The 27,382-nt window shown below is 56.0% G+C and overlaps 1 protein-coding gene across 11 annotated transcripts in view; it reads left to right on the top strand.

Annotated features, from left to right (window-relative positions):
* KLC4 (kinesin light chain 4) overlaps positions 1 to 27,382 on the top strand; it is a 48,370-nt gene that overhangs the window by 6,916 nt on the left and 14,072 nt on the right. For 3 of the 11 annotated variants that reach the window (XM_084623099.1, XM_084623102.1, XM_084623109.1), the window contains exons 2-13: positions 11,351 to 11,621; positions 11,877 to 12,107; positions 12,533 to 12,611; positions 12,805 to 13,030; positions 13,418 to 13,505; positions 14,065 to 14,166; positions 14,852 to 15,025; positions 15,193 to 15,292; positions 15,969 to 16,021; positions 22,106 to 22,173; positions 23,132 to 23,240; positions 24,385 to 24,543. In XM_084623099.1, coding sequence (XP_084479225.1) covers positions 11,373 to 11,621; positions 11,877 to 12,107; positions 12,533 to 12,611; positions 12,805 to 13,030; positions 13,418 to 13,505; positions 14,065 to 14,166; positions 14,852 to 15,025; positions 15,193 to 15,292; positions 15,969 to 16,021; positions 22,106 to 22,173; positions 23,132 to 23,240; positions 24,385 to 24,543 — 1,638 coding nt within the window. In that variant the 5' untranslated portion in view covers positions 11,351 to 11,372. Of the gene's footprint in view, positions 1 to 6,163; positions 6,245 to 9,752; positions 9,905 to 10,259; positions 10,358 to 11,041; positions 11,192 to 11,350; positions 11,622 to 11,876; positions 12,108 to 12,532; positions 12,612 to 12,804; positions 13,031 to 13,417; positions 13,506 to 14,064; positions 14,167 to 14,851; positions 15,026 to 15,192; positions 15,293 to 15,968; positions 16,022 to 16,402; positions 19,571 to 22,105; positions 22,174 to 23,131; positions 23,241 to 24,384; positions 24,544 to 27,382 lie in introns of those variants that run through there. The other 8 variants (XM_084623108.1, XM_084623100.1, XM_084623105.1 and 5 more) reach the window with 7 other exon arrangements.

Below are 27,382 nucleotides of genomic sequence, written 5' to 3'. Positions count from 1 at the left end.
AGACATGCCTTATAATGGTAGACTCAAGGAGCTGAATCTCTTTAGCTTAACGAAGAGAAAGTAAAGGGGTGACTTAATCAGTTTAGAAGCACCTGCATGAAGAACAAAAAATTGATAATGGGCTCTTCCGTCTAGCAGACAAAGGTCTAACAAGATCCAATAGCTGGAAGTTGAAGTTAGAGAAACTCAGACTGAAAATATGATGCAAAATTGTAAGTGAGGCTAATTAACTATTCAAACAACTTACCTAAGGTCATAATGGATTCTCCATCACTGGTAATTTTAAAATAAAGATTGAATTAGAGCACAGATTTAGAAAAAACATCCAAACACAAAAGAATTCAGGGAAGTCCTATGACCTGTATTGTGCAGGAGGTCAGACTAGTCACTAGATAGTCACAATGGTCCCTTCTGGCCTTAGAATCTATGGATGTTATCTGTCCGCCCTGACTGGGTGCTTTCTAATGCAGTGGCTACTCTGGTTTCAAATGTCCAAGCAATAGGTTTCCTAGCTCTTTCCCCTGAGAAACTCTTACACAGCCTGACATACCGCTGGGGCAGGAAAGTGATAAGCACATCTTCCAGCTTTCTCATTTTGGATCCTAAGCATATGCCTGTACTGCAGTTGGACACCTGCAGCTGGCCTGTGGCAGCTAACTTAAAGTCGGGCTAAGGGGCTGTTTCATTGTGGTGTAGATGTTTGGGCTCGGACTAGATCCTGGTCTCTAGGATCCACTCCCACCTTGCAGACTGGAATAAACTCCCCCAAAAACGAAGGACCTGCACAAACCTCACCACTTCCTGCTCCAAGTACAAGGCATGTTTCTTTGACCTGTCTCTTCTAATATAAACACACACGTGAATATATCTGTTGCTAACAACCCTCTTCTCCCTCCCTCCCGAATATCCCTCCACTGCACACTCTTCTCCCTCTGGAGAGAGGATGAGAGAACAAACAGCATGTGACGTGGTCACATTGCTTAATGCACTATTGGAAGCAACTCAGCGAGATGGTGATGGTGTGGTATGGGAACCTGTACTGAATGGGGAGAAGAGAAAATGGGATGGATTAGTGATTCCCTAGCTCCTGATGGAGAAATCCAGAGCATGTGTTGGACAGCTTATTGAGAAAGTCTATGAAAGAGGAAAAGACTATCAGGGTTGGAAGGGACCTCAGGAGTTCATCTAGTCCAACACCCTGCTCAAAGCAGGACCAATCCCCAATTTTTGCCCCAGATCCCTAAATGGCCCCCTCAAGGATTAAACTCACAACCCTGGGTTTAGCAGGCCAATGCTCAAACAGCTGAGCTATCCCTCCCCCACTCTTTGCCCTTCCCTGGCCTAGGGTACCTCTCTGCTAGCAGTGTCTGCTCCAAGCTCAGTGGCAGTGCGTTCACTCCACCTGACAATGGAAAGTGTCAAGCTGAATGCCTGAATCATAGCCCCTTGCTACTGGATAAGGTGAGATTTTTCTCATTAGTTTTTCCCTCCTGGGTCCTCACAGGCTTTTTGCTTTTCAGTGTGTAATGTATCTGATGGGAATGGGGAGAGGGATTCCTAAAGGCCACCAGCCTGGCTCCCTTCTGGCAAAGGGGTGACTGCTCTTATTGTGGTGAGGAATGTGGTATAAGTATTCTAGAGGGATCCCCCACTCTCAGGTCTGCCTGTCCCTAAGAGATGCCCTGCTTGAAGGACTTGAACACTTCCTCTCTGTACTACCACCTCAGGGAGACCCTATAATGCCCCAGCCTAGGTGATCTTGTGAGTGGTGCCAGGAGTAATTCAGAGAAGGTTATTGGAGACCCTGGACTTCCTGCTAATCTCCATTCAGATGGCAGGCCCCTCTTTCTTCTCATGGAGTTGGCATCAATCAGCACCACCCTCAGGAGTTCCTCAGGGGCTGAGCGGTTGCAGATTTCAACAGACTCCTTTGTATGAAAGCCTCCACTAAAGCACCCTCTGCCCTGTCCCCAGGAAGCCTGCCCATGTCTCTTCCTAGCAGAAGGGAAGCCTAGTCTTTAACTCGACCCACTCAGCACATGCTACAGGCACTGTGCTTTTGTCTGCATTAGGCTTCCTGGTTAGCAAGTGTTAGCTAAATTCTAGTGTAGGCAACCCTGGGATTGTTCTGGAATCTCACACCTTAAATGCACTCTTCCCTGTCCCTCCCTCAGCCACTGGGGTGCCTCTGGTCCAAAGCTGCTCAACTGGGGCTCCCTCATCTTGAAGGGTGAGCTCAGATGTCTGCCCTCCTCTTGGAAGCTGCTTTGCCCTCCAAAGGAACCTCGGAAAAGCTTTGCCTGCCCAGACAAAGAGCAGGCACAATGCCCTTATCAGCACTGGGGGTGCAGGGAAGGTTTTCTCTTGAGCTTGCATACAGTGAGCTTGACATTAGCACCCGTTGCCATAGAGCTCCCTTCCTGTCTGAAAGGCTGCGTACCACATGTGGACCTGCCAGCATTGGGAAAGCTGTAAGTGGGGGCTCTCTTGTAACTCCAGGGAAACCCACTGGGGTCAGCATTTTCAAGGAGTAATAAATAAGTGTCTACTGATGTGTGTGGGGCTTCTTCGGAGACAGGCTGCTCCTGTGCCATTAAGAGGGGGTACTCCTTGACTGTGATGACCTCCGGTTCCTTGATCCTGCCTCTCTCCCTGCTACTTAATGCAGCTGGGACTCTACACAGGGACTAGGAGGAGGCAGCCAGAATGCTGCTCCCAGTCCTTGGGACTATGATTCAGGCTGGAGGATTCCCTTTCTTCTCCCTGCTTGAATAGACAAATGGGGAGTTTGAATCCCCTTCTTAAGCAAAAGCCTCCTCTTCCTGTTGGACACAGCTAGGTGCTGAGCAGGTCTTTGGCTAGGCTGTGCCCCCAGTGTTCAGCATTGGGCTTCACTGTAGAGTAGCTAAGTGTGGTGCTGCTGAGAGCTCTCTTCCCCTCCAGCTCAGCCCCAGCATGCCACTGGTGTTCCCTTTGTATGTGCAACTGGAGTTGCTCAGCTAGACAAGCATCAACGTTTGGCATTGACAGACACTTCTAAATAAACAGCACAGCAGCAGAGGTCTGTCTGTGTGTAATGGAATAACGGAGCTGTGTGGAAGGAGGCCAGGTCTGGAATAGCAGGGGCTGCTGTGCAGCTCAGTTGAGGAATAGCAGGAGTTATTGCAAGCCAGGATTGAGGTGCATATACGGAGCTCTGGGGCTCAGGACCGGAAAAGCTGGAAGTGTTGCAGAGCTCTGTATGTTCAGCTCAGGGCTAGAATGCCCAGGGGTGCTCTGGGTCAGGATTCCTTGGCTCTATTCCCAGGTGTGCCCGTGAGACACTTGCCTTGGACAAGTCTCTTACTCTTCTGTGTCTTGTTTTCCCTCTCTAAAATGGGGTCTGAAATGCATTAAGATCCTGTGATGAAAAGGGCTGCAGAAGAGAGAAGTGCTGTTTGTGGGGAGGGTTCCCTTTGTGGATTTGGAAGTCGCCAAGTTTGGTTTTAAACAGCGTGTAGGCCTGGAAATTGACTTTTCAGCTCAAGGGCTGGGGTAGGAGCAGGGAGAAAATCTGAAGTCATTTGAACAAAAGGTGCCTGAGACTGTAAACTTTAGGCTGCTCTAAGTCGCAAATGTCTTGCAATGCTTTTTGCCCACACCTAGGAGAAAAGGAGGTGCAGGAGACCCATGGCATGTATCTCTGGCCACCCCTCACCGACCGAGCACAGCGTGCCAAGCATCAGGTTAACACAGAAACACAAAAAAGTTTGATTTGCCTTTGAAAACTTCAAGGAGGTGGCATGCTGCTAGCCATCCTGGCAGAGCTTCGGCTCTAGCTCCTCGTTGTAGCCCATAGAGCTAGTTTTAGCATTTATTTTATTCAGCAATAATGCAGGGAACCTACAGGCCTATATCCTGTAAGATGTTGGCTTCAACAGTTAGCATAAGGCTTGAGGTCTATGAACTTTGGCACAGATAAATGGCCTAACCCTTAAGTTTTGGGGAACTGGTAATAGAGTGTTTAAGGGGAAAGTTTGTCCATAATGACATCAGCCAACCACAGGAACATGAGCTAACACCAGCTTTTCAATAGGATGGGAACATCTTCAGATGTCTGACCACAAGAGTGCCAGGGCAATGATGCATATGATAAGTTGAGATAAATAATATACTAAACTATAGGGGAATGGCACCCCAACATTAGTAGGATAATTAAATATAAATAAGAAAGAGGGGAGAAACCCCTACTGAATAGATATTAGACATAGTGGTGTCAGCATAACATATTACACAAGTTGTATCCCAGCCTGTGAGCTGGAGGAGTAACAGATGTAGCCCTTGGGAGGTGCCAGAATGATGGCCACTGGTGATGGTGATGAGGAAGATAATGGTTAACATTTCAGAACATTTTGTGCCCTGCTAGGGATGGTGTGAGTGTATGGGCGTTCAGATGTACATTCTGTATTATTGCTATCTACCTTGCTGGGTTAGAGTGTTTGATTTTGCTAAATGTAGTAATAAACTAGGAACGCTTCTGTATTTGTAATAAAGTGTGAAGGTTGAGGGCATATCAGGGTTCCCAAATAAACAGTAACTTTAATAATATTGGGCCTGATCTAGGGTCAAGAACCTGTCAAACCTCAGAGTGATAACTGGGACTTCTTAAGTAATCAATATAATTAATATACAATTTATAAATTAGGCTACACCACCCATGCTAAACAGCAACACAGAAGAGAGGGGATTGTTTCTTGTCAGGGATGTGACCTCCCCCAGGACCTCCAGCCCCATGGGGGTGGGAGGCTCCACCACCTGAGCTAAAAGAGTAATGCCTTTACCTCGTAGCAGTAGTACATTCTTATGTGGGCCAGCCCCTACAGTGGAACACACAACATACGCTTACTTATTCAAAGTATCATTGAGCCTGTGCCACAAATGGGGACAGCAGAGACTCCTCAAGGCCACTTCTGGATGAGCCAGGACTAGCAGTCGTATTGCAGAATCATCACATGCTGCTGCCTATCAGAAAGAGTAGGCCAAATCTGTGTGCTTGGCTGTGCTGTCATTGCAATAGGGGTGCTCTGCCACACCACTTCTACCCAGCTGGACTAGCCTAGCAATTAGTTTGCATGTGGTAGACTTCCTGGGTAGCGGAGGAGGTAGAAAGCTGCAGGAAGAGAAGCAATGATCCTGTAGTTAGGCCACTAAACTGGGACCCAGGGAAGCTGGGATCTCTCTTGCTGTGACACAGACTTCCCATGCTATGTTGGGCAAGCCACTTAAGCCAAAATATTGGGAGGTGGTCACTAACTTTATCCGTAACCTCTCTCTGCCTATATTGCGTCTCTGTAAACTGGGATAATTGTAATCACTGGAGCTGGATAAGGAGAAGTGAGGGGTTTGGAGGGGCATGGGGGCATAGCTTTCCCAGGTCTGTGTGGGAGGGCATGCATGGAACCCCTAGAACTGAGTTGGGGGGACTGGGTTAGTTGGGAGGATTGGAACTGTGCTAGGAGTCAGAAGCAGGAGTCTTGCAGAGCAGAGGACTGTGGACAAAGTAGTGTGGGGAGCCTGGAGATAAGAGTGCTCTGCCCTTATTTATAAGGTGTCTATGGAGAGGCTCATTTAGGGTGTGAAAAGCCTTTGAAGGCTGGGAAGAGATTTCGCCTTCCCACTAACTCCTGTTGCAACTGTATGTCTGGGTGTGCACTCACATTGTGGGCTTGAGTGTGCTTTGTGTGACTGTTTTTGTTCTTAATTGAGCATAGGATCAATTAAAAGGTGCCTGGAGCAGCCATTTCCCTGGGTCACAGCACTACCCTCCCTGAGCCACCATCCCTTGTGTCACTCCCCATTCGCTTATCACTGCACCCCAGGGGAGTGGGGGTCTGGGTCCAGGGTGGTGCCTGGGGTAACACATACTAATGGCCAGCAGTGACCAGGCACTTTCCTCTGCTGAGATGGTGGCTCCAATAGCCTGCGTGTGCACAGGCCTTTGCAGTGGGGCTGTTTCTGGAGCACCGTGGGCAGGGGCGATCCCTGGGCCGAGCTCCCTGAGACTCGGAGCAACGTCCAATATTGTTGGCAAAGACTCGCTATCCCGGCCAGAGAGAGTAAACCCCAGAGGGCCCCAGCCAGGCTCGTTCACATGCTGTATAGCAGAAAACATTACTGGGCTGGACATTACTGGGAGGTTGTTGTGCTCAGAGCTGGCATTGCACCACCCCAGACTGGCGTCGGCTCTGGCTCAAGGCTCCTCAAGGTAGGAAACTAGGAAATGCTCAGTGCTGGATGGTATAGCCCTTTCAGGATCCAAAAGGGGGACTCATATTTTTGGTTCCCTTTCCCTCAGTTTATCTAGCAAGGACAGGCTGATCTGCTCATGCAGGGAACAGGGGAAGCTTGGATCCAGAGACTCCTCTCAGAAGCTGCCCCCTTTAACAGAGCCTGCAGTCCAGCAGCCAGTCTAGTAGTAGGGGTGGCTGTTCTTTGCTCTCACAAAAAGGGCTCTTTAAGGAACACGCAAATGGTCTGTTTTACTCCCTTGGGTTGTGAACTCCATTTGACTCACCAGCTGAGGCTCCCACTTAGCACTTAAATCATATAAATGTTACTTCTGAGGGCAGGGCATTCTGTGCCAAAAAATTAAAAATTCTGCTAAAAAAAAAATAAAAATTCTGTGCACAATATTTTAAAATTCTGCCCATTTTATTTGTCAAATAAATGTGGAGGCTTCAGCATGGCATTGGGGACCACAGGCCACTGGCTGCACAGAGGTGGGAGATCACTGTGCAGCTCCCCCTTGGGATACAGATTCAGTGGTTAGGCTGTATCCAACCCTGACACAGCGCAGGGACCAGGCCTGGCCCAGAAACACCCTAGGGCCTTGCCCCTTCATTCCAGGTGTGGGCAGGCAGGCTCAGCAAGGCAGGATCAAAGTGTGGAGGGGCTTAGTGTGGAGGGAATCCAGGTGTGGGTTGTGCAGGTTCTGTGTGGGGCGATCTGGATGCGGGTGGCTCAGTGGGGAATCCGAGTGTTGGGGGAATCTGGATACACAGGGGCTTATTGCGGGGGTTCTAGGTGCAACGGTAATGGGACTCTGCAGGGGGATCCAGGTGAAGGGGGGAGGGGTCTGAGTGTGTGTGTGGGGGACAGAGCTCAGCAGAAGGTGTGGGGGGCTCAATGCGGGGTCCAGATGCTGGGAGAGTGGGGCTTATCGGAGGGGTGAGGCTTGGTGGGAGGGTCTGGGCATGAAGGGGTCTGGATGCACTGGGGTTGGGTGGATTAGGGAGCAGCTCCCTGTACAAGGATCCCACCCCCTGCAGCTGAGGAGTGATGGGTTCAGGAAATAGGGGAGGGAGTTTGCTGCGCTTCCTACAGCTGTGGGAGAAATCTGGGGGTGGATCTGACTCTTACTAGGGGGCTGTGCAGGGGAAGAAGTCGTCCCATCCTCCCCAGCCGGGACTAGCAGCTGAGCTTGGTTCAGGGTAGGAGCCACTAGCCAGGTCTTCCCCAGTCCCAGCCCTTGCCCTACAGTGATTTACCTCTCTGGTGGCTGCCTGGGCACCCGAAACATATTGCTGGGGAGGGTCTCATGACTGCTCTTGTGGCTTCCCCATCAGAAAGTCATTTTTCTGTGGGGGAACAAAGAAATCTGCCGGGGACATAAATTCTGTGCATTTACAGTGGCGCAGAATTCCCCCAGGGGTAAAATATAGGATTGGAAGGTATAGTAAGCGGAGGCCCTGAAACATAAATTCTTGTATCAGAGGCCCAGTCTGAGGCCTGAAGCCTGAACTAAAGTAAAGCCTGAACCACAGTACCTCCAGGCAGTGATAAGCAAAGCTGGGCTGTGAGCCAGAGCCAGGGCCCACTCACAGAAATTGTCAGGAAAAGGTTGTTAGAGGCACGTGCACACACACACACATCAGGGCGAATGAGAGAAACTTGTGCCAAGGTGGCGGCAAGACACTCTGTAGACATAACAAGGAACAGGCAGGTGCATCTTAAAGACAGGGTCTAAAGGGCAACGTGATGGATAGATTCGTTTGAACTATGATGAGTAATCGGTCCTGCAACGGTATAAAAGTAGGTCCCGGAGCGCATATCTTTGACCAGCCTAGGGGGCAGTGGAGTGTCCCGCCACTGACTGAGCTGTGTCCATTGCCAGGGAGCACAAATTCGTTGTATACCCTGTAGAGTCTATAGGGAACTATTACTGTGTTTCATTTGACAATAAACCTGGCTCGGGTTCCTTCGTACCTTACTAGAGTCTGTGGTTTTTGGGGGTTCTCTTGGGGTCTGCTGTGTTAGCTATCTGCGCAGAGCTGGGGCAGCACACAGAGGGAACATGCACACAGCCGACTGTTATCATCATCGAACAAGAACGGAGCACCACACTGGTAGCTACCGACAACAGAAGGAACCTTGAGAGGTCATCAAGTCCAGCCCTCTGAGAGCACTGTGGCCTGACCAAGTAAACCTAGACCATCCCTGACATCTGTCCAACCTGTTCTTAAATACCTCCAATGGCCAGGATTACACCACCATCCTGAGAAGCCTTTGGGGGGAAGGGGCGTTCTTCTCACTCCCACAATGGGGGTCTGTGATTCACCTTTCCTGCTTTCCCAGTGTCTGAGCCTAGGCTGAAGTCCTGTGTTTTGTGCCAGAAACTATAACTCCACCTGGGTGACTTAGGCGCAAGGCTGTGGCTAACATGGCTTTAGTGGAGACAGGGCCTGGGAGAGAAAGGCCAAGCTATCTTCAGGTGGCACAGTCCTGCCATTCTTGTGCTTGGGGTGCCCCTTTCTCAGGGTGCCTTCTTCAGATTGGCGGGGCTGGGGGGGGATGGACACTTCTTCCTCTGAGCTCCTGCAGCAGCAGGCCTATCTCTGCTTTATTCCTTCAGGCAGCCCGTGTTTCATTGACTGTCTTTCCCCTGAGCTGGAAATCTCAGTGACTCTCCTGAGCTGCCTCCCAAGCTGCAGAGTCTGAGGGCTGGTCTACATTTAACATGCTACAGCTAAAGCGCTTCAGTATAGACTAGTGAGCCCCAAACTGCGGGGCATGTTCGGGAAGGAATTTGCGGAGAATGTTCTGGGGAGTGTGGTGGGGCCTGGGCAGCCCCCAACCTGGCCCACCCTGTCTGGCCCTGCCTCTAGCCTCAGCCCATAGCCCCATTCCTGGCCCCCCAACTCTTGGCCACGGCCCAGCTCCTCTCCTGGCCCCAGCTCTCAACCAGGACTCCCAGGGGGCAGGCACATTGTATTATAGGCAGCCTCCCTCTATCTCACTAGGTCACTGGCTGCCAGTCTCCTCTCTCCCCTTCCACTTACTGTCTCACTGTCTCACTGTGGGTGGGCGATCCTCTCCAAGTTCAGTGTGCAACTAGTGTCCCTGGGGCTGTGTCCCTGCCCAGACCACCTCCCCTCTGGGGCACCCCTCCCCAAGGAACTGGAGGGGTGGGCAGTCGGGGCTATCTTGAGCAGCTGCCTCCCTGAGAGCTGAGAGAGGAGTGTGCCTGCTGGAGCGGGAGTTCTGTAGAGACTCCATTTGTTCTGACGTCCCTCATGCCACACCTGGAGTGAGATTTCTAGTTATGCTGTAAACACAGGCAGGAGACTGTTGCTGAGCAAAGTGCCCATAACGCACAAAGGTGGGTCCTAACAGCAGAACAAAGGCAAATCTGCTGCCAGCACCCTCCCTTCTTCCCTCCCTCTTCTAGCTGGCGTAATACCCTGGCCACCTGCCACCTTCCTTCCAGTGGGTCATATGAGCCCAGATTGCGCTGTCTGCTTGGTATCTCTCCATGCCTGCAGAGGGCAATGCTGGTGGGCAGACTCCACCAGTTGCTGTTGCATGCCCCAGCACTGGCACTAGGTCCATGCACCTAATCCAGCCCTAGGTAGGGACACTGAGTGAGGTAAGAATTGGATGTGCCTGGGGCAGTGGGTTCAGAGCCTGGAGCCAGGGCATTTGTCTGGCATGGGGGAGGCAGTGGGGATAGTCAGGCTGGAGTGTGAAGGGGCAGATCTTTGGGGGGTATGTCTCTACCATGTACCTTGGAGAGGGGGAACCAGACACCACCTAAAGCAGTAGTGCGTGTGGCGGGGCTGGAGACCAGACCCTATGGGTCTGCCAGGGAGGGACAGCCAGGGCACAGGAGTTCTGTTTGCACAGTGTGTGTTGCTCTCTCTGGACTGCAGTTGTCAAATGTGATGGTGCTTTCCCTGAACATAGTCCGTTCACACTCAGGGCTGCAGAGTGCATGCTGTCCCCGTTGCCCCAGGAACAGCACGGACGGCTCCTGTGCAGGGCTCCAGAAGTAACAATGGCACACTATAAAAACAGTAACTCTCACAGTTCCCCTACAAAGGTTGGTGGGCTCTTATTCTCCCACTGGATATAGAGAATGAGGCATGGGCAGGGGCATGGAGCGGCTTGTGCACAGGAGCCCTGACTCCTAATGCTGTGCTGAGAACAGTCCCTTGGCTGGCAGCAAAGCAAATTACCCAGAAAAAAGGCTACTGTCATTCCAGAGAAGAGCCTCCCTGGGGAGTTCCATGGCATAGCTGTTGTGGTACTGTTATATTGCTGTTGGAATGCAGTAAACTTCCCTGTGTGGAACAGCCTTCAGTAACCTGTCAGTGTCTTCCCTCCTTGCTTGTGCTAAATCCTGTCGGTCACGCTGTACTCCTTTCCCCGACTCAGCCCAATGCATGTCTTTGTTCTGGGGGTGGTGAGCCCTTTAGGTTGGCCGAGGTCAGTGCCTCCCAGCCCTGAGGCAGGTGCTTTCTTAGGGGATTCACTGCTGAGGAAGCAACAGACTTTGGGTTGGATTTTTTCTATCCTCCCTTTGTCCTTTCTTCTTACTCAGCCAAGGTGCCTCATGCCTCTTTGCATTCCTTCCCACTGCTCCCTCTCAGTGACCTCTGGACTGGAGGTGTGTTCACCACAATCCCAGCTGCCAGTTACTTAACTCCGCTCTGAAAGGGCAGCTAAATCAGCTTTCTTAGCTGCCAAAGGTGTGGGGGCGTACAGGAGAGCGTCAGTTCTGATGCTGGCTCTCTGTCTCCTGCCCACACACGCAGTTCCTGCAGGTGACAGACAGCACTCCATGTCCCCTTCCTCTTAGAAGGGGATAGGCCCACAAAGCTCTCCCCTCCTTGAAAGAGACGGGATGAAGAGAGGAGAGGACTTGCAGAGAGGGGTAATCAAAAGCATCTGATCCCTGGTCCCTGGCATCCCCTCTGACTTGTCTGTGGGGGTGGGGCTCTATGTAGCTTCTCTCTTAAGATCTTGCACCCTTGTAGCTCCCCTGGGCAAGGCTCTGACACTCACCAAGGCTCTGCTCTTCTCTCATTGCTAGGCAGGTGTGTAGGTGAAGGACTATGTCCACAATGGTGTACCCAAGGGAGGAGAAGCTGGATAAGCTGAGCCAGGAGGAGATCATCTGCAACACCAAGCTGGTGATGCAGGGGCTGGAGGCCCTCAAGAACGAGCACAACTCCATCCTGCATAGCCTGCTGGAGACCATCAAGTGTCTGAAAAAGGATGAGGAGGCCAACCTGGTGCATGAGAAATCCAATCTGCTCCGCAAGTCGGTGGAGATGATTGAGCTGGGTCTTGGGGAGGCTCAGGTGAGTGACGGGGAGGCATGGTAGCAAGCACATGGTAGGGGTGATCCGGGGGTCTGGGATAGGAGGGCAGACAGTACCGTGCCATCCCCAGGGGCTGCAGAATCCTCTGCCAGATCTGAGCTTGGCAATAACTAATCTCTGTCTGGAGAGGCAGATGGGGCCAGGGTGCAGCGTAGTGGGGCTGTTCTGCGGGGGGGAGGCTGTGCTGGTTCTCCTGCTGGACTACTGATGTTGCCGTTGGCTCTCTTGGCCCAGGTGATGATGGCTCTGTCCAGCCATTTGAATGCAGTGGAGTCAGAGAAGCAGAAGCTGCGCGCCCAGGTGCGGAGACTGTGCCAGGAGAACCAGTGGCTGCGAGATGAGCTGGCCAACACTCAGCAGAAGCTGCAGCGCAGTGAGCAGACGGTGGCCCAGCTGGAGGAGGAGAAGAAGCACCTGGAGTTCATGAACCAGCTGAAGAAATACGATGAGGACGTCTCGCCATCGGTAAAAGTCATTGCTGCAGGGGGCTCTGACTCCCAGAGCCATCCCACAAGGCTGAGCCACGGGATGGACGGGCCCTCCAGGAGTGCCCAGCGTCCATGGCTTGCGCTCTGGACAACTGGCAGCGTGTCACAGTCCTGCCCCCAAGGACTCCTCTAGCCCCAAAAAGGGAGTGCGCTTTCGCCTGCCTGAACCAGGGTCTGTCTGCTAAGGAGCCAGCTGTGATGTGGGACCCTGCTGCCAGGACCGGGAGTGAGACTTGAGGTCGGGGGGTGAGCTCACTGACCACGGGGGGACTGAGCCCATGGGGTGGGGGGAGCACCTGCCTGACCTCAGTGGGGACTGGACCCTGCACAGGGTGAGGTGGGGAGCTATCTTACTGGGGTGCTGGCACTTTATACTGATGGTTCTTCCCCTCCCCCTGCCAGGAGGAGAAGGAAGGGGACTCCACAAAGGACTCTCTGGATGATCTGTTCCCGAATGAAGAAGAGGATCACGGCCCAGGAAGTAAGTGGTTCCAGTACCCCCATCCCGATCCTCCGTCCTTCTCTGTGGTCTGTCTGCTGGGGCCTGTAGTAAGAGCCCTGGCTGGCTTGAGGTGAGTGGGTAGCCCAGCCTGGCTGGTGCTGTGAGCCCAAGCGGTGTGTGGCCTGTGCCCAGTGTCCACCACCAGCCTAATTACTCGTGTGTGTGTTGGCAGTGCCCCACCAGCACAGCAGTGCGGCAGCAGCTGCCCAGCAGGGTGGCTATGAGATCCCAGCACGCCTGCGCACCCTCCACAACCTGGTGATCCAGTATGCCTCGCAGGGGCGCTACGAGGTAGCTGTGCCACTCTGCAAGCAGGCACTGGAGGACCTGGAGAAGACATCAGGCCACGACCACCCCGATGTGGCCACCATGCTCAACATCCTGGCACTGGTGTACAGGTGAGCGTTGGGATGGGGAGCAGAGCCCTGCCACTTCTTCCCCATCTACCAGTGCAGGAGTCTGGCAGATGTGGGCCTCCTGTATCTGGCAGAGTCTCCATTTGGAAACTGCTTTGGGTCAGGTGATGGCCATGAAGCCCAGGCCCCGTTTGCCTGGGGTGGGCTTTGCAGAAAGCCGTGGAAGGGCTGGGATTTGGGGAAAGCTGTAGGGCATGGGGAGGGATGGGAGAGGGCAGACTGGAATGGGGGTACAGCTGTGGTTGTTGAGGCTAATTGGGAATTGGAAAAGGCTGCAGGATTTCTGGGGGGACTGTTGTTCCAGGCGCCATGTGCTCAGAGTCCCAGCACTTTAGACCTGCACCATGACTCACTGGCTTTGTGCCGCAGGGATCAGAATAAATACAAAGAGGCAGCCCATCTGCTGAATGACGCACTCTCCATTCGTGAGAAGACGCTGGGGAAAGACCACCCTGCAGTGAGTATCTGCTGCCCTGGCCCTGGGGGCACATGTCCTCTGCTGGCTGGGGAGTGGGGGCCAGGTGGGCAAGAAGCATGTCACGTTCCCCCCCATTCTCCGTGATACACCTGGCTGGGCTGCTCACTGATTGCACAGCAGGCTGCCACGAAAAGCCCCAGGTGGCAGGGAATGGGGCTCAGGCACTGGCCATGGAGCACTCCTTGGCATTCTGCCCCGCTATACCATGCTGGGGGATCAGGTGAGGGCACATGCAGTCCCAGTCCTGACTCCAGCACTTTTGGGAGGAGTTTGGGTTTTACCCTGGGCATCGTGGATAACTCTGTGCTGCTTCCCTAACGTGCCTGGCACCTGCAGCTGGGTACAGGCTGCTCCTCCCTGGCCCGGTTAGCTGGGCAGAGTTGCTGTGTGCTGCCAAGTTGCTGCTGTGCTTCGCCCCAGCGGCTGTAATGGTGAGTCCAAAGAGACCAGGATGGCCTTGCTCCCCACCTCCTCCTCTCCCCCAGCACATTCCTTCTGGTTCCTTCTCACTTCAGTGGGATGGGGCTTGTTCCTGTAGGTGGCAGCGACCCTCAACAATCTGGCTGTTCTTTATGGCAAGAGAGGAAAGTACAAGGAGGCAGAGCCACTGTGCAAGCGAGCCCTGGAGATCCGCGAGAAGGTACCAGCCTGAGCCCTCCCTGAGTGCACGTATACACCCTCACCCCTCCTGATGGGCTGCTCCCCATCCCTGAGATCTGGGAGAAGGTACCAGCATCGCCCTCCCGCAACTCCTCCTAGCAGTCTGCCCGGGGTGGGAGGGTGGGGAGATGAGTTCATGATTTGAGGACTTCAGTATCTCAGCCAGAGGTTATGGGTCTGTTACAGCAGTGGGCAGGTGAGGTTCTGTGGCCTGCAATGTGGAGGAGATCAGGCATGATGGTCTCTTCTGGCCTTAAAGTCTGAGTCCCCAGTGCCCTGAAAAACATCAGGCAGGTCCCTGTAGTTTCCCTCTGCCCCCAGTGCGCTGACCTCTACCACCTGCTCTCCTCCGGCCTCCAGCTTTGTTTTGTAGTGCCAGGGTCTCCATCTCCATTCACTGCCAATGAACCATCTCTCTGAATCTCCCTGGCATTTGGCCACCATGTGGCTACAGGCCATGCTGACTGAGGGACCAGCTGGAGTCTACTTGTTCCCTGCCTTTTAGCTTCAGGGAGTGCTGGGCGAGGGCTGGCATGCTAGAGTGTCCCTCAGTAGAGTAGGGTGTTCCCAGGAGTCCAAGGAGGAGCATCCATGGTGTCCCCATGGGGCCTGCAGTGATCTTGAAGAGGCTGCTGTCTGAGGCCTCCCTTCTCTGGCTTCTCCAGGTTCTAGGCAAAGACCATCCAGACGTGGCCAAGCAGCTGAACAACCTGGCGCTACTGTGCCAGAACCAGGGCAAGTACGAGGAGGTGGAGTACTACTACCGCCGGGCACTGGAGATCTACGAGAGCCGCCTGGGCCATGACGACCCCAACGTGGCCAAGACCAAGAACAACTTGGTGCGTCTGCAGGGAGTGGGGGCTGTCTGGGGGGCATAGGGTGGCATCTGGGTCAGTGAGAGAGGAGCTGGGGGAGCTGACTGGGGGGCCTGGGAGAGCTGACTAGGGGGTATTCATGGTCTCACGTGGCCCAGTGGGGCTTGAAAAACTCTCTCTATTGGCTGCAGGCCTCCTGCTATCTGAAACAAGGCAAATACAAGGATGCTGAGGTGCTGTACAAGGAGATCCTCACCCGTGCCCATGTGAAGGAGTTTGGCTCTGTGGATGGTATGTACAGCTGGAAAGTGTTGGGGGGGAAGTGGGGAGCCTGGCCATAGCTCTCTGGGGAATTGTTCCCCATTCCAGTTGTGGGACTGGCTCTATGCAATGTCTCCTCTGCTGGCAGGACGAGTCCCTGCAAAGCCTGCTGTGCTCTGCACCCTGCCTGGGCTTGTCTCCATGCAGTTCAATGCTCTCAGCCACCTGACTGGGAAGGGAGAGGGCCCCCATTCCTCCTGCAGGGCTGGCACCATGGGATCTAACCAAAGACCTTACAGAGCTCGGTGACTCTGTACATTGTGGCTAACAGCTGTCCTTGCGCCGCCATCCCTGCGCATGGCACCGCCCTGCCCCTCTCCCTCAACCATACAGGATAAGAGGAGCCCCAGAGTGGCTGGAGGCTTTCCCCAGGGCTAAGGGGAAGGTCATTTATGTGTAGAGAGCAGGTCAGTGACTATGGAACCAGCAGGGGATTAGCAGCCCACGAGCAGGGATGCAGCCCCTGCTGGGGTTGGGGAGAGCCCCACAGGCAGGGTCCTGTGGAGAGAGCCGGAGAGGTGCGTTCTGAAGCCAGTGCCCCCGGGATCCTGGCTGGTTTCTAGGTGGGGTGTGGTGCTGCAGCGTGTGGCAGGGTGGAACTCCGGAGCGAGGTTGTGAACAGCACTCTGTTGTGTTTGCCCCACAGATGAGCACAAGCCGATCTGGATGCACGCGGAGGAGAGAGAGGAGATGAGCAAGGTGAGAGCAAGAGGTCAGATCAGCACAGTCTCTGACAGTAGAGACAGCCCAGTGGCTCAGCTTGTATGCCGGGGGTGGGGAAGGTCCTGTCCTGGGAGCTGGAGTCTCTTCTCTTCCCTAGGGGCAGGAGGGGAGTCTCTGCTTTCTGTAACCCCTCTGGAGCAGCAGGTGCTGCAGCTGGTCACAGCCAGCAGGGGGGCAGCTGGGACAGGGCATAGGCATAGGGAAGGAGGCAGGGTGCTGCAGCTGGGCAGGGGCATAGCAGAGGTGGGGGTGCTGCAATTGCTCTCTTGTACCTGTGTGGGAAGGAGGGCTGTGCTCTGGCAGGGGGGAGGCCGCTATGTGTCTCGCTGTGCCTGCATGTTTTCTGTTTGCTTGTAGTGCTCTCCCTAGGACACTCTGGACAGAGGAAGATGGCGGAATGACAGCGTGTTTCTGTGCCAGAGACTTAGCTTCCAGCCCCAAAGGGCCACAAAAGCCCAGCTCACTCCTGGGGTAGCCCATAAGGCTGATCAGGAGAAAGGGAACCTGAGAGGAGAGGCAGACAGGACTGGGAAGAGGCTGCAGTCTGCTGCCTCCATCATCTCCCCAGAGAACCTTCTGCAGTGTGCTACTGGAGCCAGAATGGGACCTAGAGTTCTCCCCGGCACCCTGGTCCTTCCAGTCCAGCTCTGAGCGAGGGCAACGCAAACCATGCCAGCATCTAGAGCCCCAGAGAGCACAGGGCCTTGGGAGCCAGGCTGCCTTCCTCGGGGCAGCAGCCCTGGGTCCCTGGCGAATGGGAATTGACCCCAGCAGCTGTGAGAGAGAGGGAGGTGCACTCCTGAGATGGACTGAGCTAAACAGACATACGGAGCAGGTGTCCCTTCTTAGGCAGCAGGCAAGACGCAGGAGCCCCCAGCACACCTCTCTCACCCCTCTCCCTGTGCAAATGCCACAGGGAGGCCTCTCTCAGGTCTCTCGTCTGTGTGCGCAGACCCTGGACTGGGAGCCGGCAGTCAGGATTGGCAGAGTAGTTGTCTAGATGGCCAGGCTGGAGTTTGAGGGCTTGAATAACTAACTCTGAACGCAGCAGGTGCTCGGCCCTCTGAGATCCCACCCTGTTTCTGGGAGCTGTCCCAGCTTCTATCCTGCATAGTGCAGTCTAGTCTGGAGGTCTCTCTCTTGGCCTTTGTGTGCCCCAAGCTGCAATCTCTTCACCTCCCAGGGTAGCCCACGTAGGACGCTGAGGGCCCCTTGAGAAGCAGAGCACCATGCTGGACAGGGGGTGCTGCAGGGCACAGGACTGCTGAGACTAGCACGCAAGCTGTAAAGAATTGTTGCTGCTCTAAGCTGGCTCGCCCCTTGGGTGCTCTGTGCTGCTGCACCCACTGCTCCACCTAAGCAGGGGGTGGCCCCTGGGCCGTGCTGCCAAGAGCCTGCTGGGTTGATACCAGCATTTATTGTAAGCCACTGCGTCGATGCTCAGTTCCAGGTCAGCTGGCCGTGCAGGTAGCCTGGGTTAGACAAGGCCTCTGGGAATGAGGAGGAAGTGACATGATAGTTGTCAAGGCAAAATTTCTAGCACCCGATCGCATTCGTGGGGTCTCCTCCAGTGGGGGGGTGCCAGTTCTGAGCAGTGAGGAGTTAGTTGTGGAGGAGGAAGAGCCTTTTTGGCTCCAGCTGAGGCCTTTTGTGGATGACTAAATCAAACGTAGGGCTTGGAGCTCTTGTTGGAGCTTGTTAATGTCTCCCGAAAGGAGGGCTGGTGCCAACCCTTGACACTGGTGGCCGTGCTGAATGTCATCCTGCCTGGACGCAGCCTTGGGAGCTAGGTGATGGAAAAGGTGGTGGTGAGGCAGCCTTGGCATTGCCCGGAGGCCAGGCCTGCTGCAACTTTTCCATCCCTGCCCATCTGTCCTAGTGCTGTGCAGGGCCGTGAGACGATCCAGCCGCGGATGAAGGTCAGGTGACAGTGCTGAGCCCATTAGTTGCCTGTGATGCCATTGCCCATACTGTTCTGTTGACTCCATTGTGGCCCCTGACTGGGGTGACTGGGCTTGCTCCTGAGGGCTTCTGCACCTGGCTACCTTGTCACCTAGGCTGAGGCCACTGCTGTGCAGAGCTCCCCAGGGTACTGTTGTGCATCCCCTCCTCCGTGTGCAGGTGAGGTTCTGGAGATTGCAGTGCCATCTGCCCAGATGGTGCAGGGTCAGTGCTCTCCCAGGCTGGCTGAGGGCTGGCTGGAGGCTCACCCAGAGAAGAGATGCTGCTGCTCGTGTTTAAGGGGCAGATCTCTAGAGATTGACAGATGACATTTGGCCACCTCTTGTCAGTGGAGCTTGCTGCTCGGCTGCTTTCAGGGTATGTTGCTGTGTGGAGGCCTACCTGCACTGCTAGCCTTGGTGTGTGGGATTGCTGCTCGGAGTGGCTCCGTGTCCTGTTGCTTTCCCTGTGCACCCAGAGCTCCATGGCCAGGTACGCTGTGAGCCCCGGCTCACAGGTTCGGAGATGAGGAGCTGCCAGGATATAAAGGGGTCTGGTGAGCCTGCAGCACCCTTCCTGTCTGCGTGTGCCAGGAGGTTCTGGGGAAGGCCCTTCTTTCAGAAAGGCATGTCCCCCTGCTCTCCGTGGGCCTTAGTGTTGCTTTGACAGATGGGAGCAGCTCCCTTACCAGGGGGACTTGGAGGTGACACAGCAGCTCAGGCTAGTAGACCACTCAGGCCTTTAGTCACCAACATCCCTGTCTGAGCCCTGAGGGTTCACATCTGCTTACCCACCTCTGGGCCCTGCCTGCCCGGCCTTGCGCAGCTCCATACGCATGCAGTCCCAGAGCTGAACTTCTGGCCTGGCGCCTACACTTTTAACTTCGAGCGAGAGAAATGAGCTGGCCCTATGGCTCTCCTGCTGCCACCTCAGGACAAGACTCTGCCACAAGGAGGTTCCACCAGGGTCCTGAAATTGCCTTGGCCTGTGTGGGGCAAGGTGGCTTCTTATGCCTGTACTGCCCCTTCCTGCTCCTAGCCCAGAGCAGCTCTGAACTCCAGCTGGGAAGGAGTGGCTCCAGCACCCAGCTTTTCTGGGTGCTGGGTTTGAGTGGTGTGCTCTCTTATCACGGGCCAGGACTGGGCCTTCTCTCCCCTGTACAGGGCTGAGATGATTTCCAGGCTACTGCTAAGCATAGAGACTGTGGGGGGCTCTGTCTCCTGCTCCACCTCCTCCAGGTGAACTCTAATGGAGGTGGCTTCGTGTGTTGGGCATTCTGCAGTGCAGAAATGCTGGTGCCAGCCATCCCCCAGGACATACTGTGGTGCCCACCACAAGCTAGCAGCAGTGGGCTGGGTGTAAGGCGAGAGCTGTGTTGTGGCCAGTGGGAGACGTGTGTGCTAGCCTAACCCACAGGTGGTCCCTGTTCCCTTGAGCTGTGCTCTCTTGGTTCTGCGTAGCACTAGCCGAGCCCCTGGGTTGAGGGGTGTTGCTCCCATTCCCTCCCAGGCCTGGAGACCCTCCCCCTGCCATACCTGGTTGCCTGTCTGTTTTCTCCTATTAAAAAGCATCATACCCATTTTGGCAGAGCTTCACTTTCTTTCTCTGTACTTACCATTTCACCGAACATCACGATGGGGCTGAATGCGTGGGTGGGGTGGATTTACTAGCGTCCAGGCAGCGGCGGGGGCACATGTGGGGATTGGGCAGGGCCAAGGCAGGAGCTGTGCCCCCTGGGGAGGGAGGGTACTGGGCATGGCAGTGGCAGCTGGAATGGTCCTGGGCTCACGGTTTGGGACATGCCCCCTGGTAGGAATAGCCTCACTTTCCCCGTGATATGGGGGCTGGGAGGGAGCTCTGTGGTGATGCCATCCTGGGGTGCTGCAGCAGATATCCTGGCTGGAGAATCAGCTGGTGTTTAAAGGCAGGGCGAGGAGATACACAGTCTGTGCCCCAGCCCTTGTCTCCCGCTGTGAGCGTGCTGTAATTGGGATGCCACCAGAGCCCGGACTGCAGCCCACCCCCGAACATCTACACTGCAATTTCATATTCCCTCAGCCTGAGCCGTGGGAGCCTGAATCAGCTGGCGTGGGCCAGCCCCCGGTGTTTTATTGTATCAAGAGGCAGCACGTAGACCTTACTGGAAATAGCAGGCAGTCAGCGAGAGAAACTCCGTTGCTGGGGTCTTGAAGCATCCAAGCAAACAGTCTGTGGTTCAATACAGCCAAGTGTAAATGTATCATCTAGGAACAAGGAATGTAGACCGTGCCTACGTGATGAGGGTCTCTACCCTGGCAAGCAGTGACTGAAAAAGATGTGAGGGTCATGGTGGATGATTGGCTGAACATCAGCTCCCACTGCATCACTGTGGCCAAAAGCACTAATGCGATCCTGGGACGCATGCACGGGAATCTCGAGTAGGAGTAGAGAGGTTATTTTACCTCTCTGTTTGGCACTGGTGTCAGTGCTGCTGGAGTCTGTCCAGTTCTGGTGCCCACGGTTCAAGAAAGCTGTTGCTAAATTGCAGAGGGGTCAGAGAAGAGCCGCGAGAATGTTTAAAGGATTAGAAAACCTGCCTTAGAGTGATAAGCTAAATAGACTGAACTCTTAGAGTCTAACAAAGAGAAGGTTGAGGGGTGACTTGCAGACAATCTATAAGTACTTACATTGGGAAGGAATATTTCACAATGGGCTCTTCAGTCTAGCAGACAAAGGTCTAACACAACCCATGGTTGAAAGCTGAAGCAGTCAGTGTTTTGTCATTGCCAGGGGCTGAGTGGTGTGCTCCAGGTTGATGGTATGTGTGCAGGGTTGGCCCCAGGCCCCATGGATGGGGTGAGGCCTGTACCCGCTAGGGTTGTTTAGCCTCCCTTTCTCTGTCCGGGGCGGTCTAGCTGTTGACCTCATAACTGTGCCATCCTGTGGCCGAGGTGGTTGTGCTGGGGGCTGGCAGCACCTGCTCTAGCTCCACCAGCCCCAGAGCCCATTATTCTGACTGGCCATGCAGGAAGGAGGAACGGCAGCTAGATGCCCAGCAGGGCACACCTGGGCTCCCATGCAGAGGGAGGGCTGGGTGTAGCCTCTCACTGTCCCCACATCTGACATGGCTGACGTGCTTCCCCTTGTGGTCTTGGAAAGGCTGAGTTAGCCTGGGCTGATCCTCTGGCCAGGCGAGGGCGTGTCTGAGTGTCCCCGCTGGCTGCCTGCCCTGGGGCTTGGAGTGACAGGCCCAGGGGCTGGAATTCCTCCAAAGGGAGTGGCTCTGCCCTGTGGGAAGGTTCCCTGGGCTCACTCAGGCCAAAATGCTCTCACTGGGGCCTGGACTGGAGTGAGACTCTGAAATGGGAGCGGCCTGATGTGCAGAGCTGTGAGCCCCACTGCCCTCCCTGGGCGCTCCCCCCTCTGGTAGCCAGGACCCTCTGAGCCTAGCTCCGGCCCCTGGGTGAGGATCTGGCCCTTTAAACCAGCCTAAGGACTGAGTTCTGAATTTTTGGGCACTTGGCTGTCTCCTTTGTGCAGTGCTTAATTTGTAATGAAAGAGGTGCCGAGGCTCCAGCAATTTGTTTACATTCATAACCGATGCAGCAAGCCCAGCAGTGCCGGGGCTGTGAACTGCCAAGCCTAGAGATCATGGGGCTCAGGCCTGGCACAAACTAAGCCCTGCCTTTGTGCCCCGGTGACTGTGGGGTCAGAGGGCACTGCCACCCGGGGTGCTCAGAGCCATCTGCCCTGGGCTTAGGTCCGTTTCAGCCCCAGCACTGCTGGCCCCACTCGGGCTGGCGTGGAAACCAGCCACGGTTCTTGTGAAAATCTCCGTGAGCAGTGGCTGGGCAGGAAAGTGCCAAAGTGCCATGCCCCAACAGGAGGATGGGCTCTAGGGATGGGGACTGGGGTGGCTCAGGTGGGCTCTTGGGAGCTCAGGCTGGATGTAGAGGTCCTCTGGGGGGCCCCATAGAATTGGGGGGCAGGGATGGAAAGTGGGATGTTTAAATGTTGAGCTGCTGCTGGCCACAGCAATCAGGGTAGGGCTCAGTCCAGCATGGGGTGGGGCTGTTCTGGGAGCCTGAGGCAGGTGCCATGGGGCTACTCTAGCTAACCTCTCTTCTCCTTCCCTTGCAGAGCAAACAGAGAGACGGTGACCCATATGCAGAGTACGGCAGCTGGTATAAAGCCTGCAAAGTCAGCAGGTAAGGTGGGGCTCGGGGAGCTAGGGGACCATGGCATCAGCCTTGGCAAGCAGCCCCTCTGGAGCCAAGGTGCTGCCCCGCCAAGCCCCCATCGCAGTAATAGCCCCTGCGGTGCTTTCCTTGCATCATGCTGGCTGCCCCGCCCTCTCCAGCACATGTCAAGGGTTGGCCTCTTTAGCTTGATTACTTTATCCTGTATGTAAATTTACTTTCATTGCCCTCTGCCTGTGAGGATCCAAAGAGTGTGCCATGTTGCTGCAGATCTTGGCTCTCTCACCAACAGAAGTTGGTCCAGTAAAAGACATTCCCTCCACCCCCGTGTGTCTCCGTAACCAAGCCAGTCGGACAGGGGAATCCCCACATTCCTCTCTCCAGGGCAGGCTGGACATAGGAACCACCTCTCAAACACACGTGAAGAACCTATTTCCAGCAGGTGTCCCTAACTCTGTGCCCACCCCATCCATAGTCACTCGATGATTTTCAGGGCCAGCATGTCACCAGCTGACACGTGCTATCTTACCTGACACTTTAGAGACGTAGTCTGATGACAGTGAGTTGGGGCAATGAGTGTCAGGCTGAGCTATGTATGGGGTGCCCTCTGCCAGTTGGCCAGAGTGGCTGTGAGGGCCACAGGTGCTCCTCAAGGGCGTGTAGCGTCTGTGCGTTCACAATGCCTTCAGGGAGAGTTGATGGCTGGGCCCTCCTGTGCAGCGTGGCCCATCCCAGAAGGCCTGGCCAGGCGCCTGGTGGCTCCATTCCCCGCTTTCCCACTCCAGTCTGCCAGAGGGGACCAGCCCAGCTATGGCTCTCCTCTGGAACGCTCTCAGGGACTGCCACAGAGCTGAGTCTTCCTTGCGTGGCAGGGGCACCAGCCACAGCAGAGGAAGGGGTGCCAGCCAGGAGCCGCTGGGGGGATAGATGGCTGCTGCCTGAGCCTCACATTTCCTCTCGCCCCCAGCCCCACGGTGACCACCACCCTGCGGAACCTAGGCGCTTTGTACAGGCGCCAGGGCAAGCTGGAGGCAGCAGAGACGCTGGAGGCATGTGCAGTGCAGTCTCGGCGGCAGGTAACCCCTGGGATGCCCTGGCAACCTGGGCAGTGGGATGGAGCTGAGGGGCGGGAGAGGGGTTGCTCGCTGGCACATCCCCTCAGAGTGGCAACAGGATCTCTTGGAGTGGGGCCCTGTGATGCCTACCCCCGGCCAGGCTCCCTAGGCCCGGTGGGTTTAAATCCATGCAGTCCCATTGGCTCCCCCTGGGGCTGGGGCTGGGGCTTGGGAGAGACGTTCAAGGGTGTCTGTGGTACAGCAAGGAGCTGGAATTCAGGAAATGCTCCTGCCACAGATCTGTTAGACTGGCCGGTAGCTTGGGAGCCATTCATCTGCACCACAGAGGTTGCTGGGGAGAGGGGAATTTTCCGAGACAGAGGCGTGAAGAGCTCAAACTGACCGTTGGACACGCAAGGTCCCAGGCCTGGCAGTGCAGCTGGGGGCTGGGTGAGCGGAGTGACTGAGCGGCTCACGAATGGGTGACTGCGGGGGCTGGAAGGTAGCAGAGTGTGCACTGGTCTGTTTAGAAGGGCTGCGGCAGAGATCCCGGGAACTGCAGAGCTGGAAGCACGGCTCGTACCCGTGGAGGGGGTTGGAGGGTTAATAAATAGAACACTGAAGCCCCTGGCTGAATGTGAGACGATAGCCTGACTGGCATGGCTTCGGCAAAGGGCACTAGTGCCCCTCGGAGCTGAACACATCAGCAAAACAGCTGCTGAGCGGGAGCGGCTGGACCTTCCACGAGGTCACTCCCAAAAGGCTGCTCGGGAGGGACAGCAGGCTGCTAGCTGCAGAGTGGTGTAGGTGATGGCTGGTGGGACTGTGTCCGGTCACTCTGCTGGCCAGAGCCCTCCAGCCAGGCTCTGTCCGGCCTGCGTGTAATGCTCTAGCCGGCCCATTCAGTGTGGTGAGCTAGGTGGAGGGGGCGCCCTTCTCTCTCCTCTGCCTGCAGCAAGTCTCTCTTGGGCTGTCCCTTCCCTGCTGTGTGTGGTTGGCTTTGCGCTGCCTCCTTCGGGCCCAGCCCCCCGAGAGCGTTCTGGCCCTGGAGATGGGGGCAGGGGGGTGGGCCGTGCCACGTCCTGGGGCAGATGGTGGCACTGGCTCTCAGTAGCAGCGAGGGGCCAGCCCTGACATGCATCCTCTTGTGCTGACCCCTCTGCAGGGCATTGACCCCATTAACCAGACCAAGGTGGTGGAGATTCTGAAGGAGGGAGCCAGCGCGGAGAGGAGGAGGAGCCGTGACAGTCTGGGGGGCAGTGTCAAGTATGAGAGCGCCACAGACGGTAGCGAGGAAGTGAGTATGGGCGTGCAGTGGACCGGGGTAAGTACAAGTCCACCATCAAGAACTGCCTAGGCCAGCCGGGAGAGGCAGGGGGCAGCACTTGCCCAGGGGCCCTGGCCGCAGTGCTGCCCCCTGCAGTCTCAGGAGCTGATGGCCTGTCCTGGCATCCCTGCCTGCCTCATTCATTCCCTGCACCTTGCCCTGCCCTCTCTCGCCATTAGCCAGCCGGGCCAGGTAGAGGAGCGCCTGGCAGTCGCTCCGAGGGTAGACTCCTGCTCTGAGGGGCTGCTGAGCCTGCCGTTGGAAATGTCCAGAATGAAGCAGCCCTGGCTTGCCCCTAACCCAGACTTGGCATCCCCTTTAACACCCTCCTGGCTATGTCTGCATCGCACACGGACTGCCAGCCCTGAGTGGGATTCCTGAGGGAGCCTGGCGGACAGCTCCTGTGCCCTGGGGTGGGCAGCACTCCGAGAGCACCCTGCTGGGGTGGGAGGGGGTGTGTGCGTGTGTGTGTGACTGGGGAGTGGTGAGTGGGTTATAGCTGCAGGCAACTCCCTACCCTCACTACTGCCCCAGGAGGCTGAAAGCCATAAACCCTCCCAGCGTGTGCCCCCTTATGATACATTGCCCCCTAGTGGCGTCAGTCTAAGGGAGGGGTCGAGAGTTAGGGCTCAGTGGGAGCACAGGCAGGGAGGGCAGGAGTGTCTCCAAAAGAGACTGCTCGTGACCCTGGTGGTGGCTTCCATCCGGCTCTGGAGGCCAGGGCAGGCTTGCTCTGAAAGGAGGCAGCCTTTCTGTTTCCATTGCTCAAAGGGGCACCAGCCTCCTGGCCCAGAGGAGTGGGCATGTGAGTCTAGCTCGGGGTGCAGTGCACAGGGTCAGACTCATGAAGGGCAGTGGGGAGAGTGTGGGGCACGTGGTGCTAGGGAGAGGGTGTGTGTTCTGGCTCGGGGGAGCTGTGGCACTGTAGCTAGTTTCTGGGCATATCCGAGCTAAAGGATGAGGGCACGGCCCATAGTGGGGGACGGGCTTGGCCTAGGCTAGGCAACTCCTGACTGCTGTGACCCTGGCTACATTAACACACACCCCCACCTCCTCCATCAGCTCACTAACCCCACCCCACATGCACACCCTGCATGAGCCTCTCCTCCATCCCCACTTCTCACCTCCCTTGCCATGACGGCCAGGCAGCACCTTGCCTCTCGCTCTCTTGATTGTGGATTGTACCCAAGTGGAGTAACCTCTATAGGCAATGTGGGGAGTCCCGGGGCTGGGAGCAGAGCTGGCAGGGAGCCCCCGACAGCTGCGAATAGGACTGGCGAGGAGCCCACAGGCTGGGCGCGGGGGAAGAGGGTCTATCCTTCAGGGGCAGCAGAGGTGGGGTTCTCCTTCCAGAGGATGGTGGTGGTCTCCTCTCCAGGCTGTGGTGCAGCTCCTTCTCCCAGGGAATGCAGGCAGCCTGCTGCTCTATGGAGGGAGGAGGCCAGGACAGCTGTCTCCCTGCCTGCCAGGGGAGGGGCTGGAGGACTGCCCCACCTGGATGGGTCTCTGAAGGGGCCTGTCATCCCCCAGAGAGGGTGGATTGGGGGCTGCCGGGCTCTGGGTCCAGAATCCCCTATCCCTGATCTCCTGGCTTGCCTTTCCCTGCGTGGTTCCTCCCATGCTATGTCTGCACTATAGTGCCCTTTTGATCTGCTTTGTTCTGGTGGTGGGCTGGGAGCTCTTTCCCTGAGGGGCTGCCCCAGATCACACCCTTTCTAGAGGCCCAGGCTATGCCACGTCCCAGCCCAAGCTGCTGCCCTAGCTGGGGGAAGGCGGTGCCTGCTGTCGTGTCCTGAGCCAGGGAGGCCTAGCAGTACTTCTCTTGCCTGGCTTGGCAAGCCATGGAATGAGGCCAAATGTAGCTCCAGGGCGGGCTGCAGCTCACAGCTGCCCCAGTTGAGGCTGAGCCCTGAGGAGGGAGGTGGGAGTCCCAGCCTGGTGGCTCAGTGCATTTCCCATTCCCCACAGCTCTGCTGCCTGCGGGCCTGGCTGCATGGCTGGCTTCCCCGCTGTTCTGCTCTGTAGGAGCTCTTACCCTTGGCTACGTGCCCTTCCCAGGGGTAGATGGATTCAGTTAACTTAGGATCTTGTCTCTCATGGGCAGTTGCTCCCTGCTCTCATCTGGAGGATTCAGAAGTTCCACTTGTGGCTCTGATCCTAGCTACCCATCCCCTCGTGCGAACCCCCAGACCTGCCTGTCTAACCCCCTGGGGCCAAAGGTTGTGTAGCTTCCAGTGGTCAAGTCAATGGGCAGAGAAGGCCCTCAAGTGCCACAGACCTCTGTCCATGAACTGCTGTCCTGCCCTCCCCAGAGCAGCTCCCCATGGCAGCAGGTTTGCCCTGCAGTGGTTTGGGCAGGAAGGTAGCACCGAGACCTCCCAAGGGACGTGCCGCACGTGGGCCCTTTCTGCAGGCCTAGTGCTGGTTAGGGGCTTGAACACTCCGCAGGAGAGGGGACAGGGGGCTCTGCTGGTATTTCATTAGCAACCCCAGCCCTGCCTAGCTACAGAGCCGGTGAAACTGTGGCTGCAGCCCAGCAAGCCAGCCAGGAACGGAGAGGAGGAGGATGGAGGCACTGCTTGTTAGGCACTGAACACCAGGGAGGGCGTAAGAGCTGACTGGGCCCGATCTGGAGCCAGCCTCCAGGGCCTCTCAAACCTTCCCAGGCCTCTGTGTCTGCACACAGGGAGCCTCTGTCCTGCCTGCTGCAGCTCTGCCCACTCACCCCCTTTAACTCCACGCATTTCAGGCCCCTGGCTGAGTCTTCCTGCTCCCCTAGGAATGGCCAGTGCCCAGTTGCAGGGCAGCCGTGTGTTCTGGCTCTGCCCGGGCTGGG

Source organism: Lepidochelys olivacea (genome assembly GCF_965140295.1).
Source record: "Lepidochelys olivacea isolate rLepOli2 genome assembly, chromosome: 3".
NCBI lineage: Eukaryota > Metazoa > Chordata > Testudines > Cheloniidae > Lepidochelys > Lepidochelys olivacea.
The sequence above is the reverse complement of the archived record's forward strand: the minus strand, read 5'-3'. Positions and strand labels throughout refer to the sequence as shown.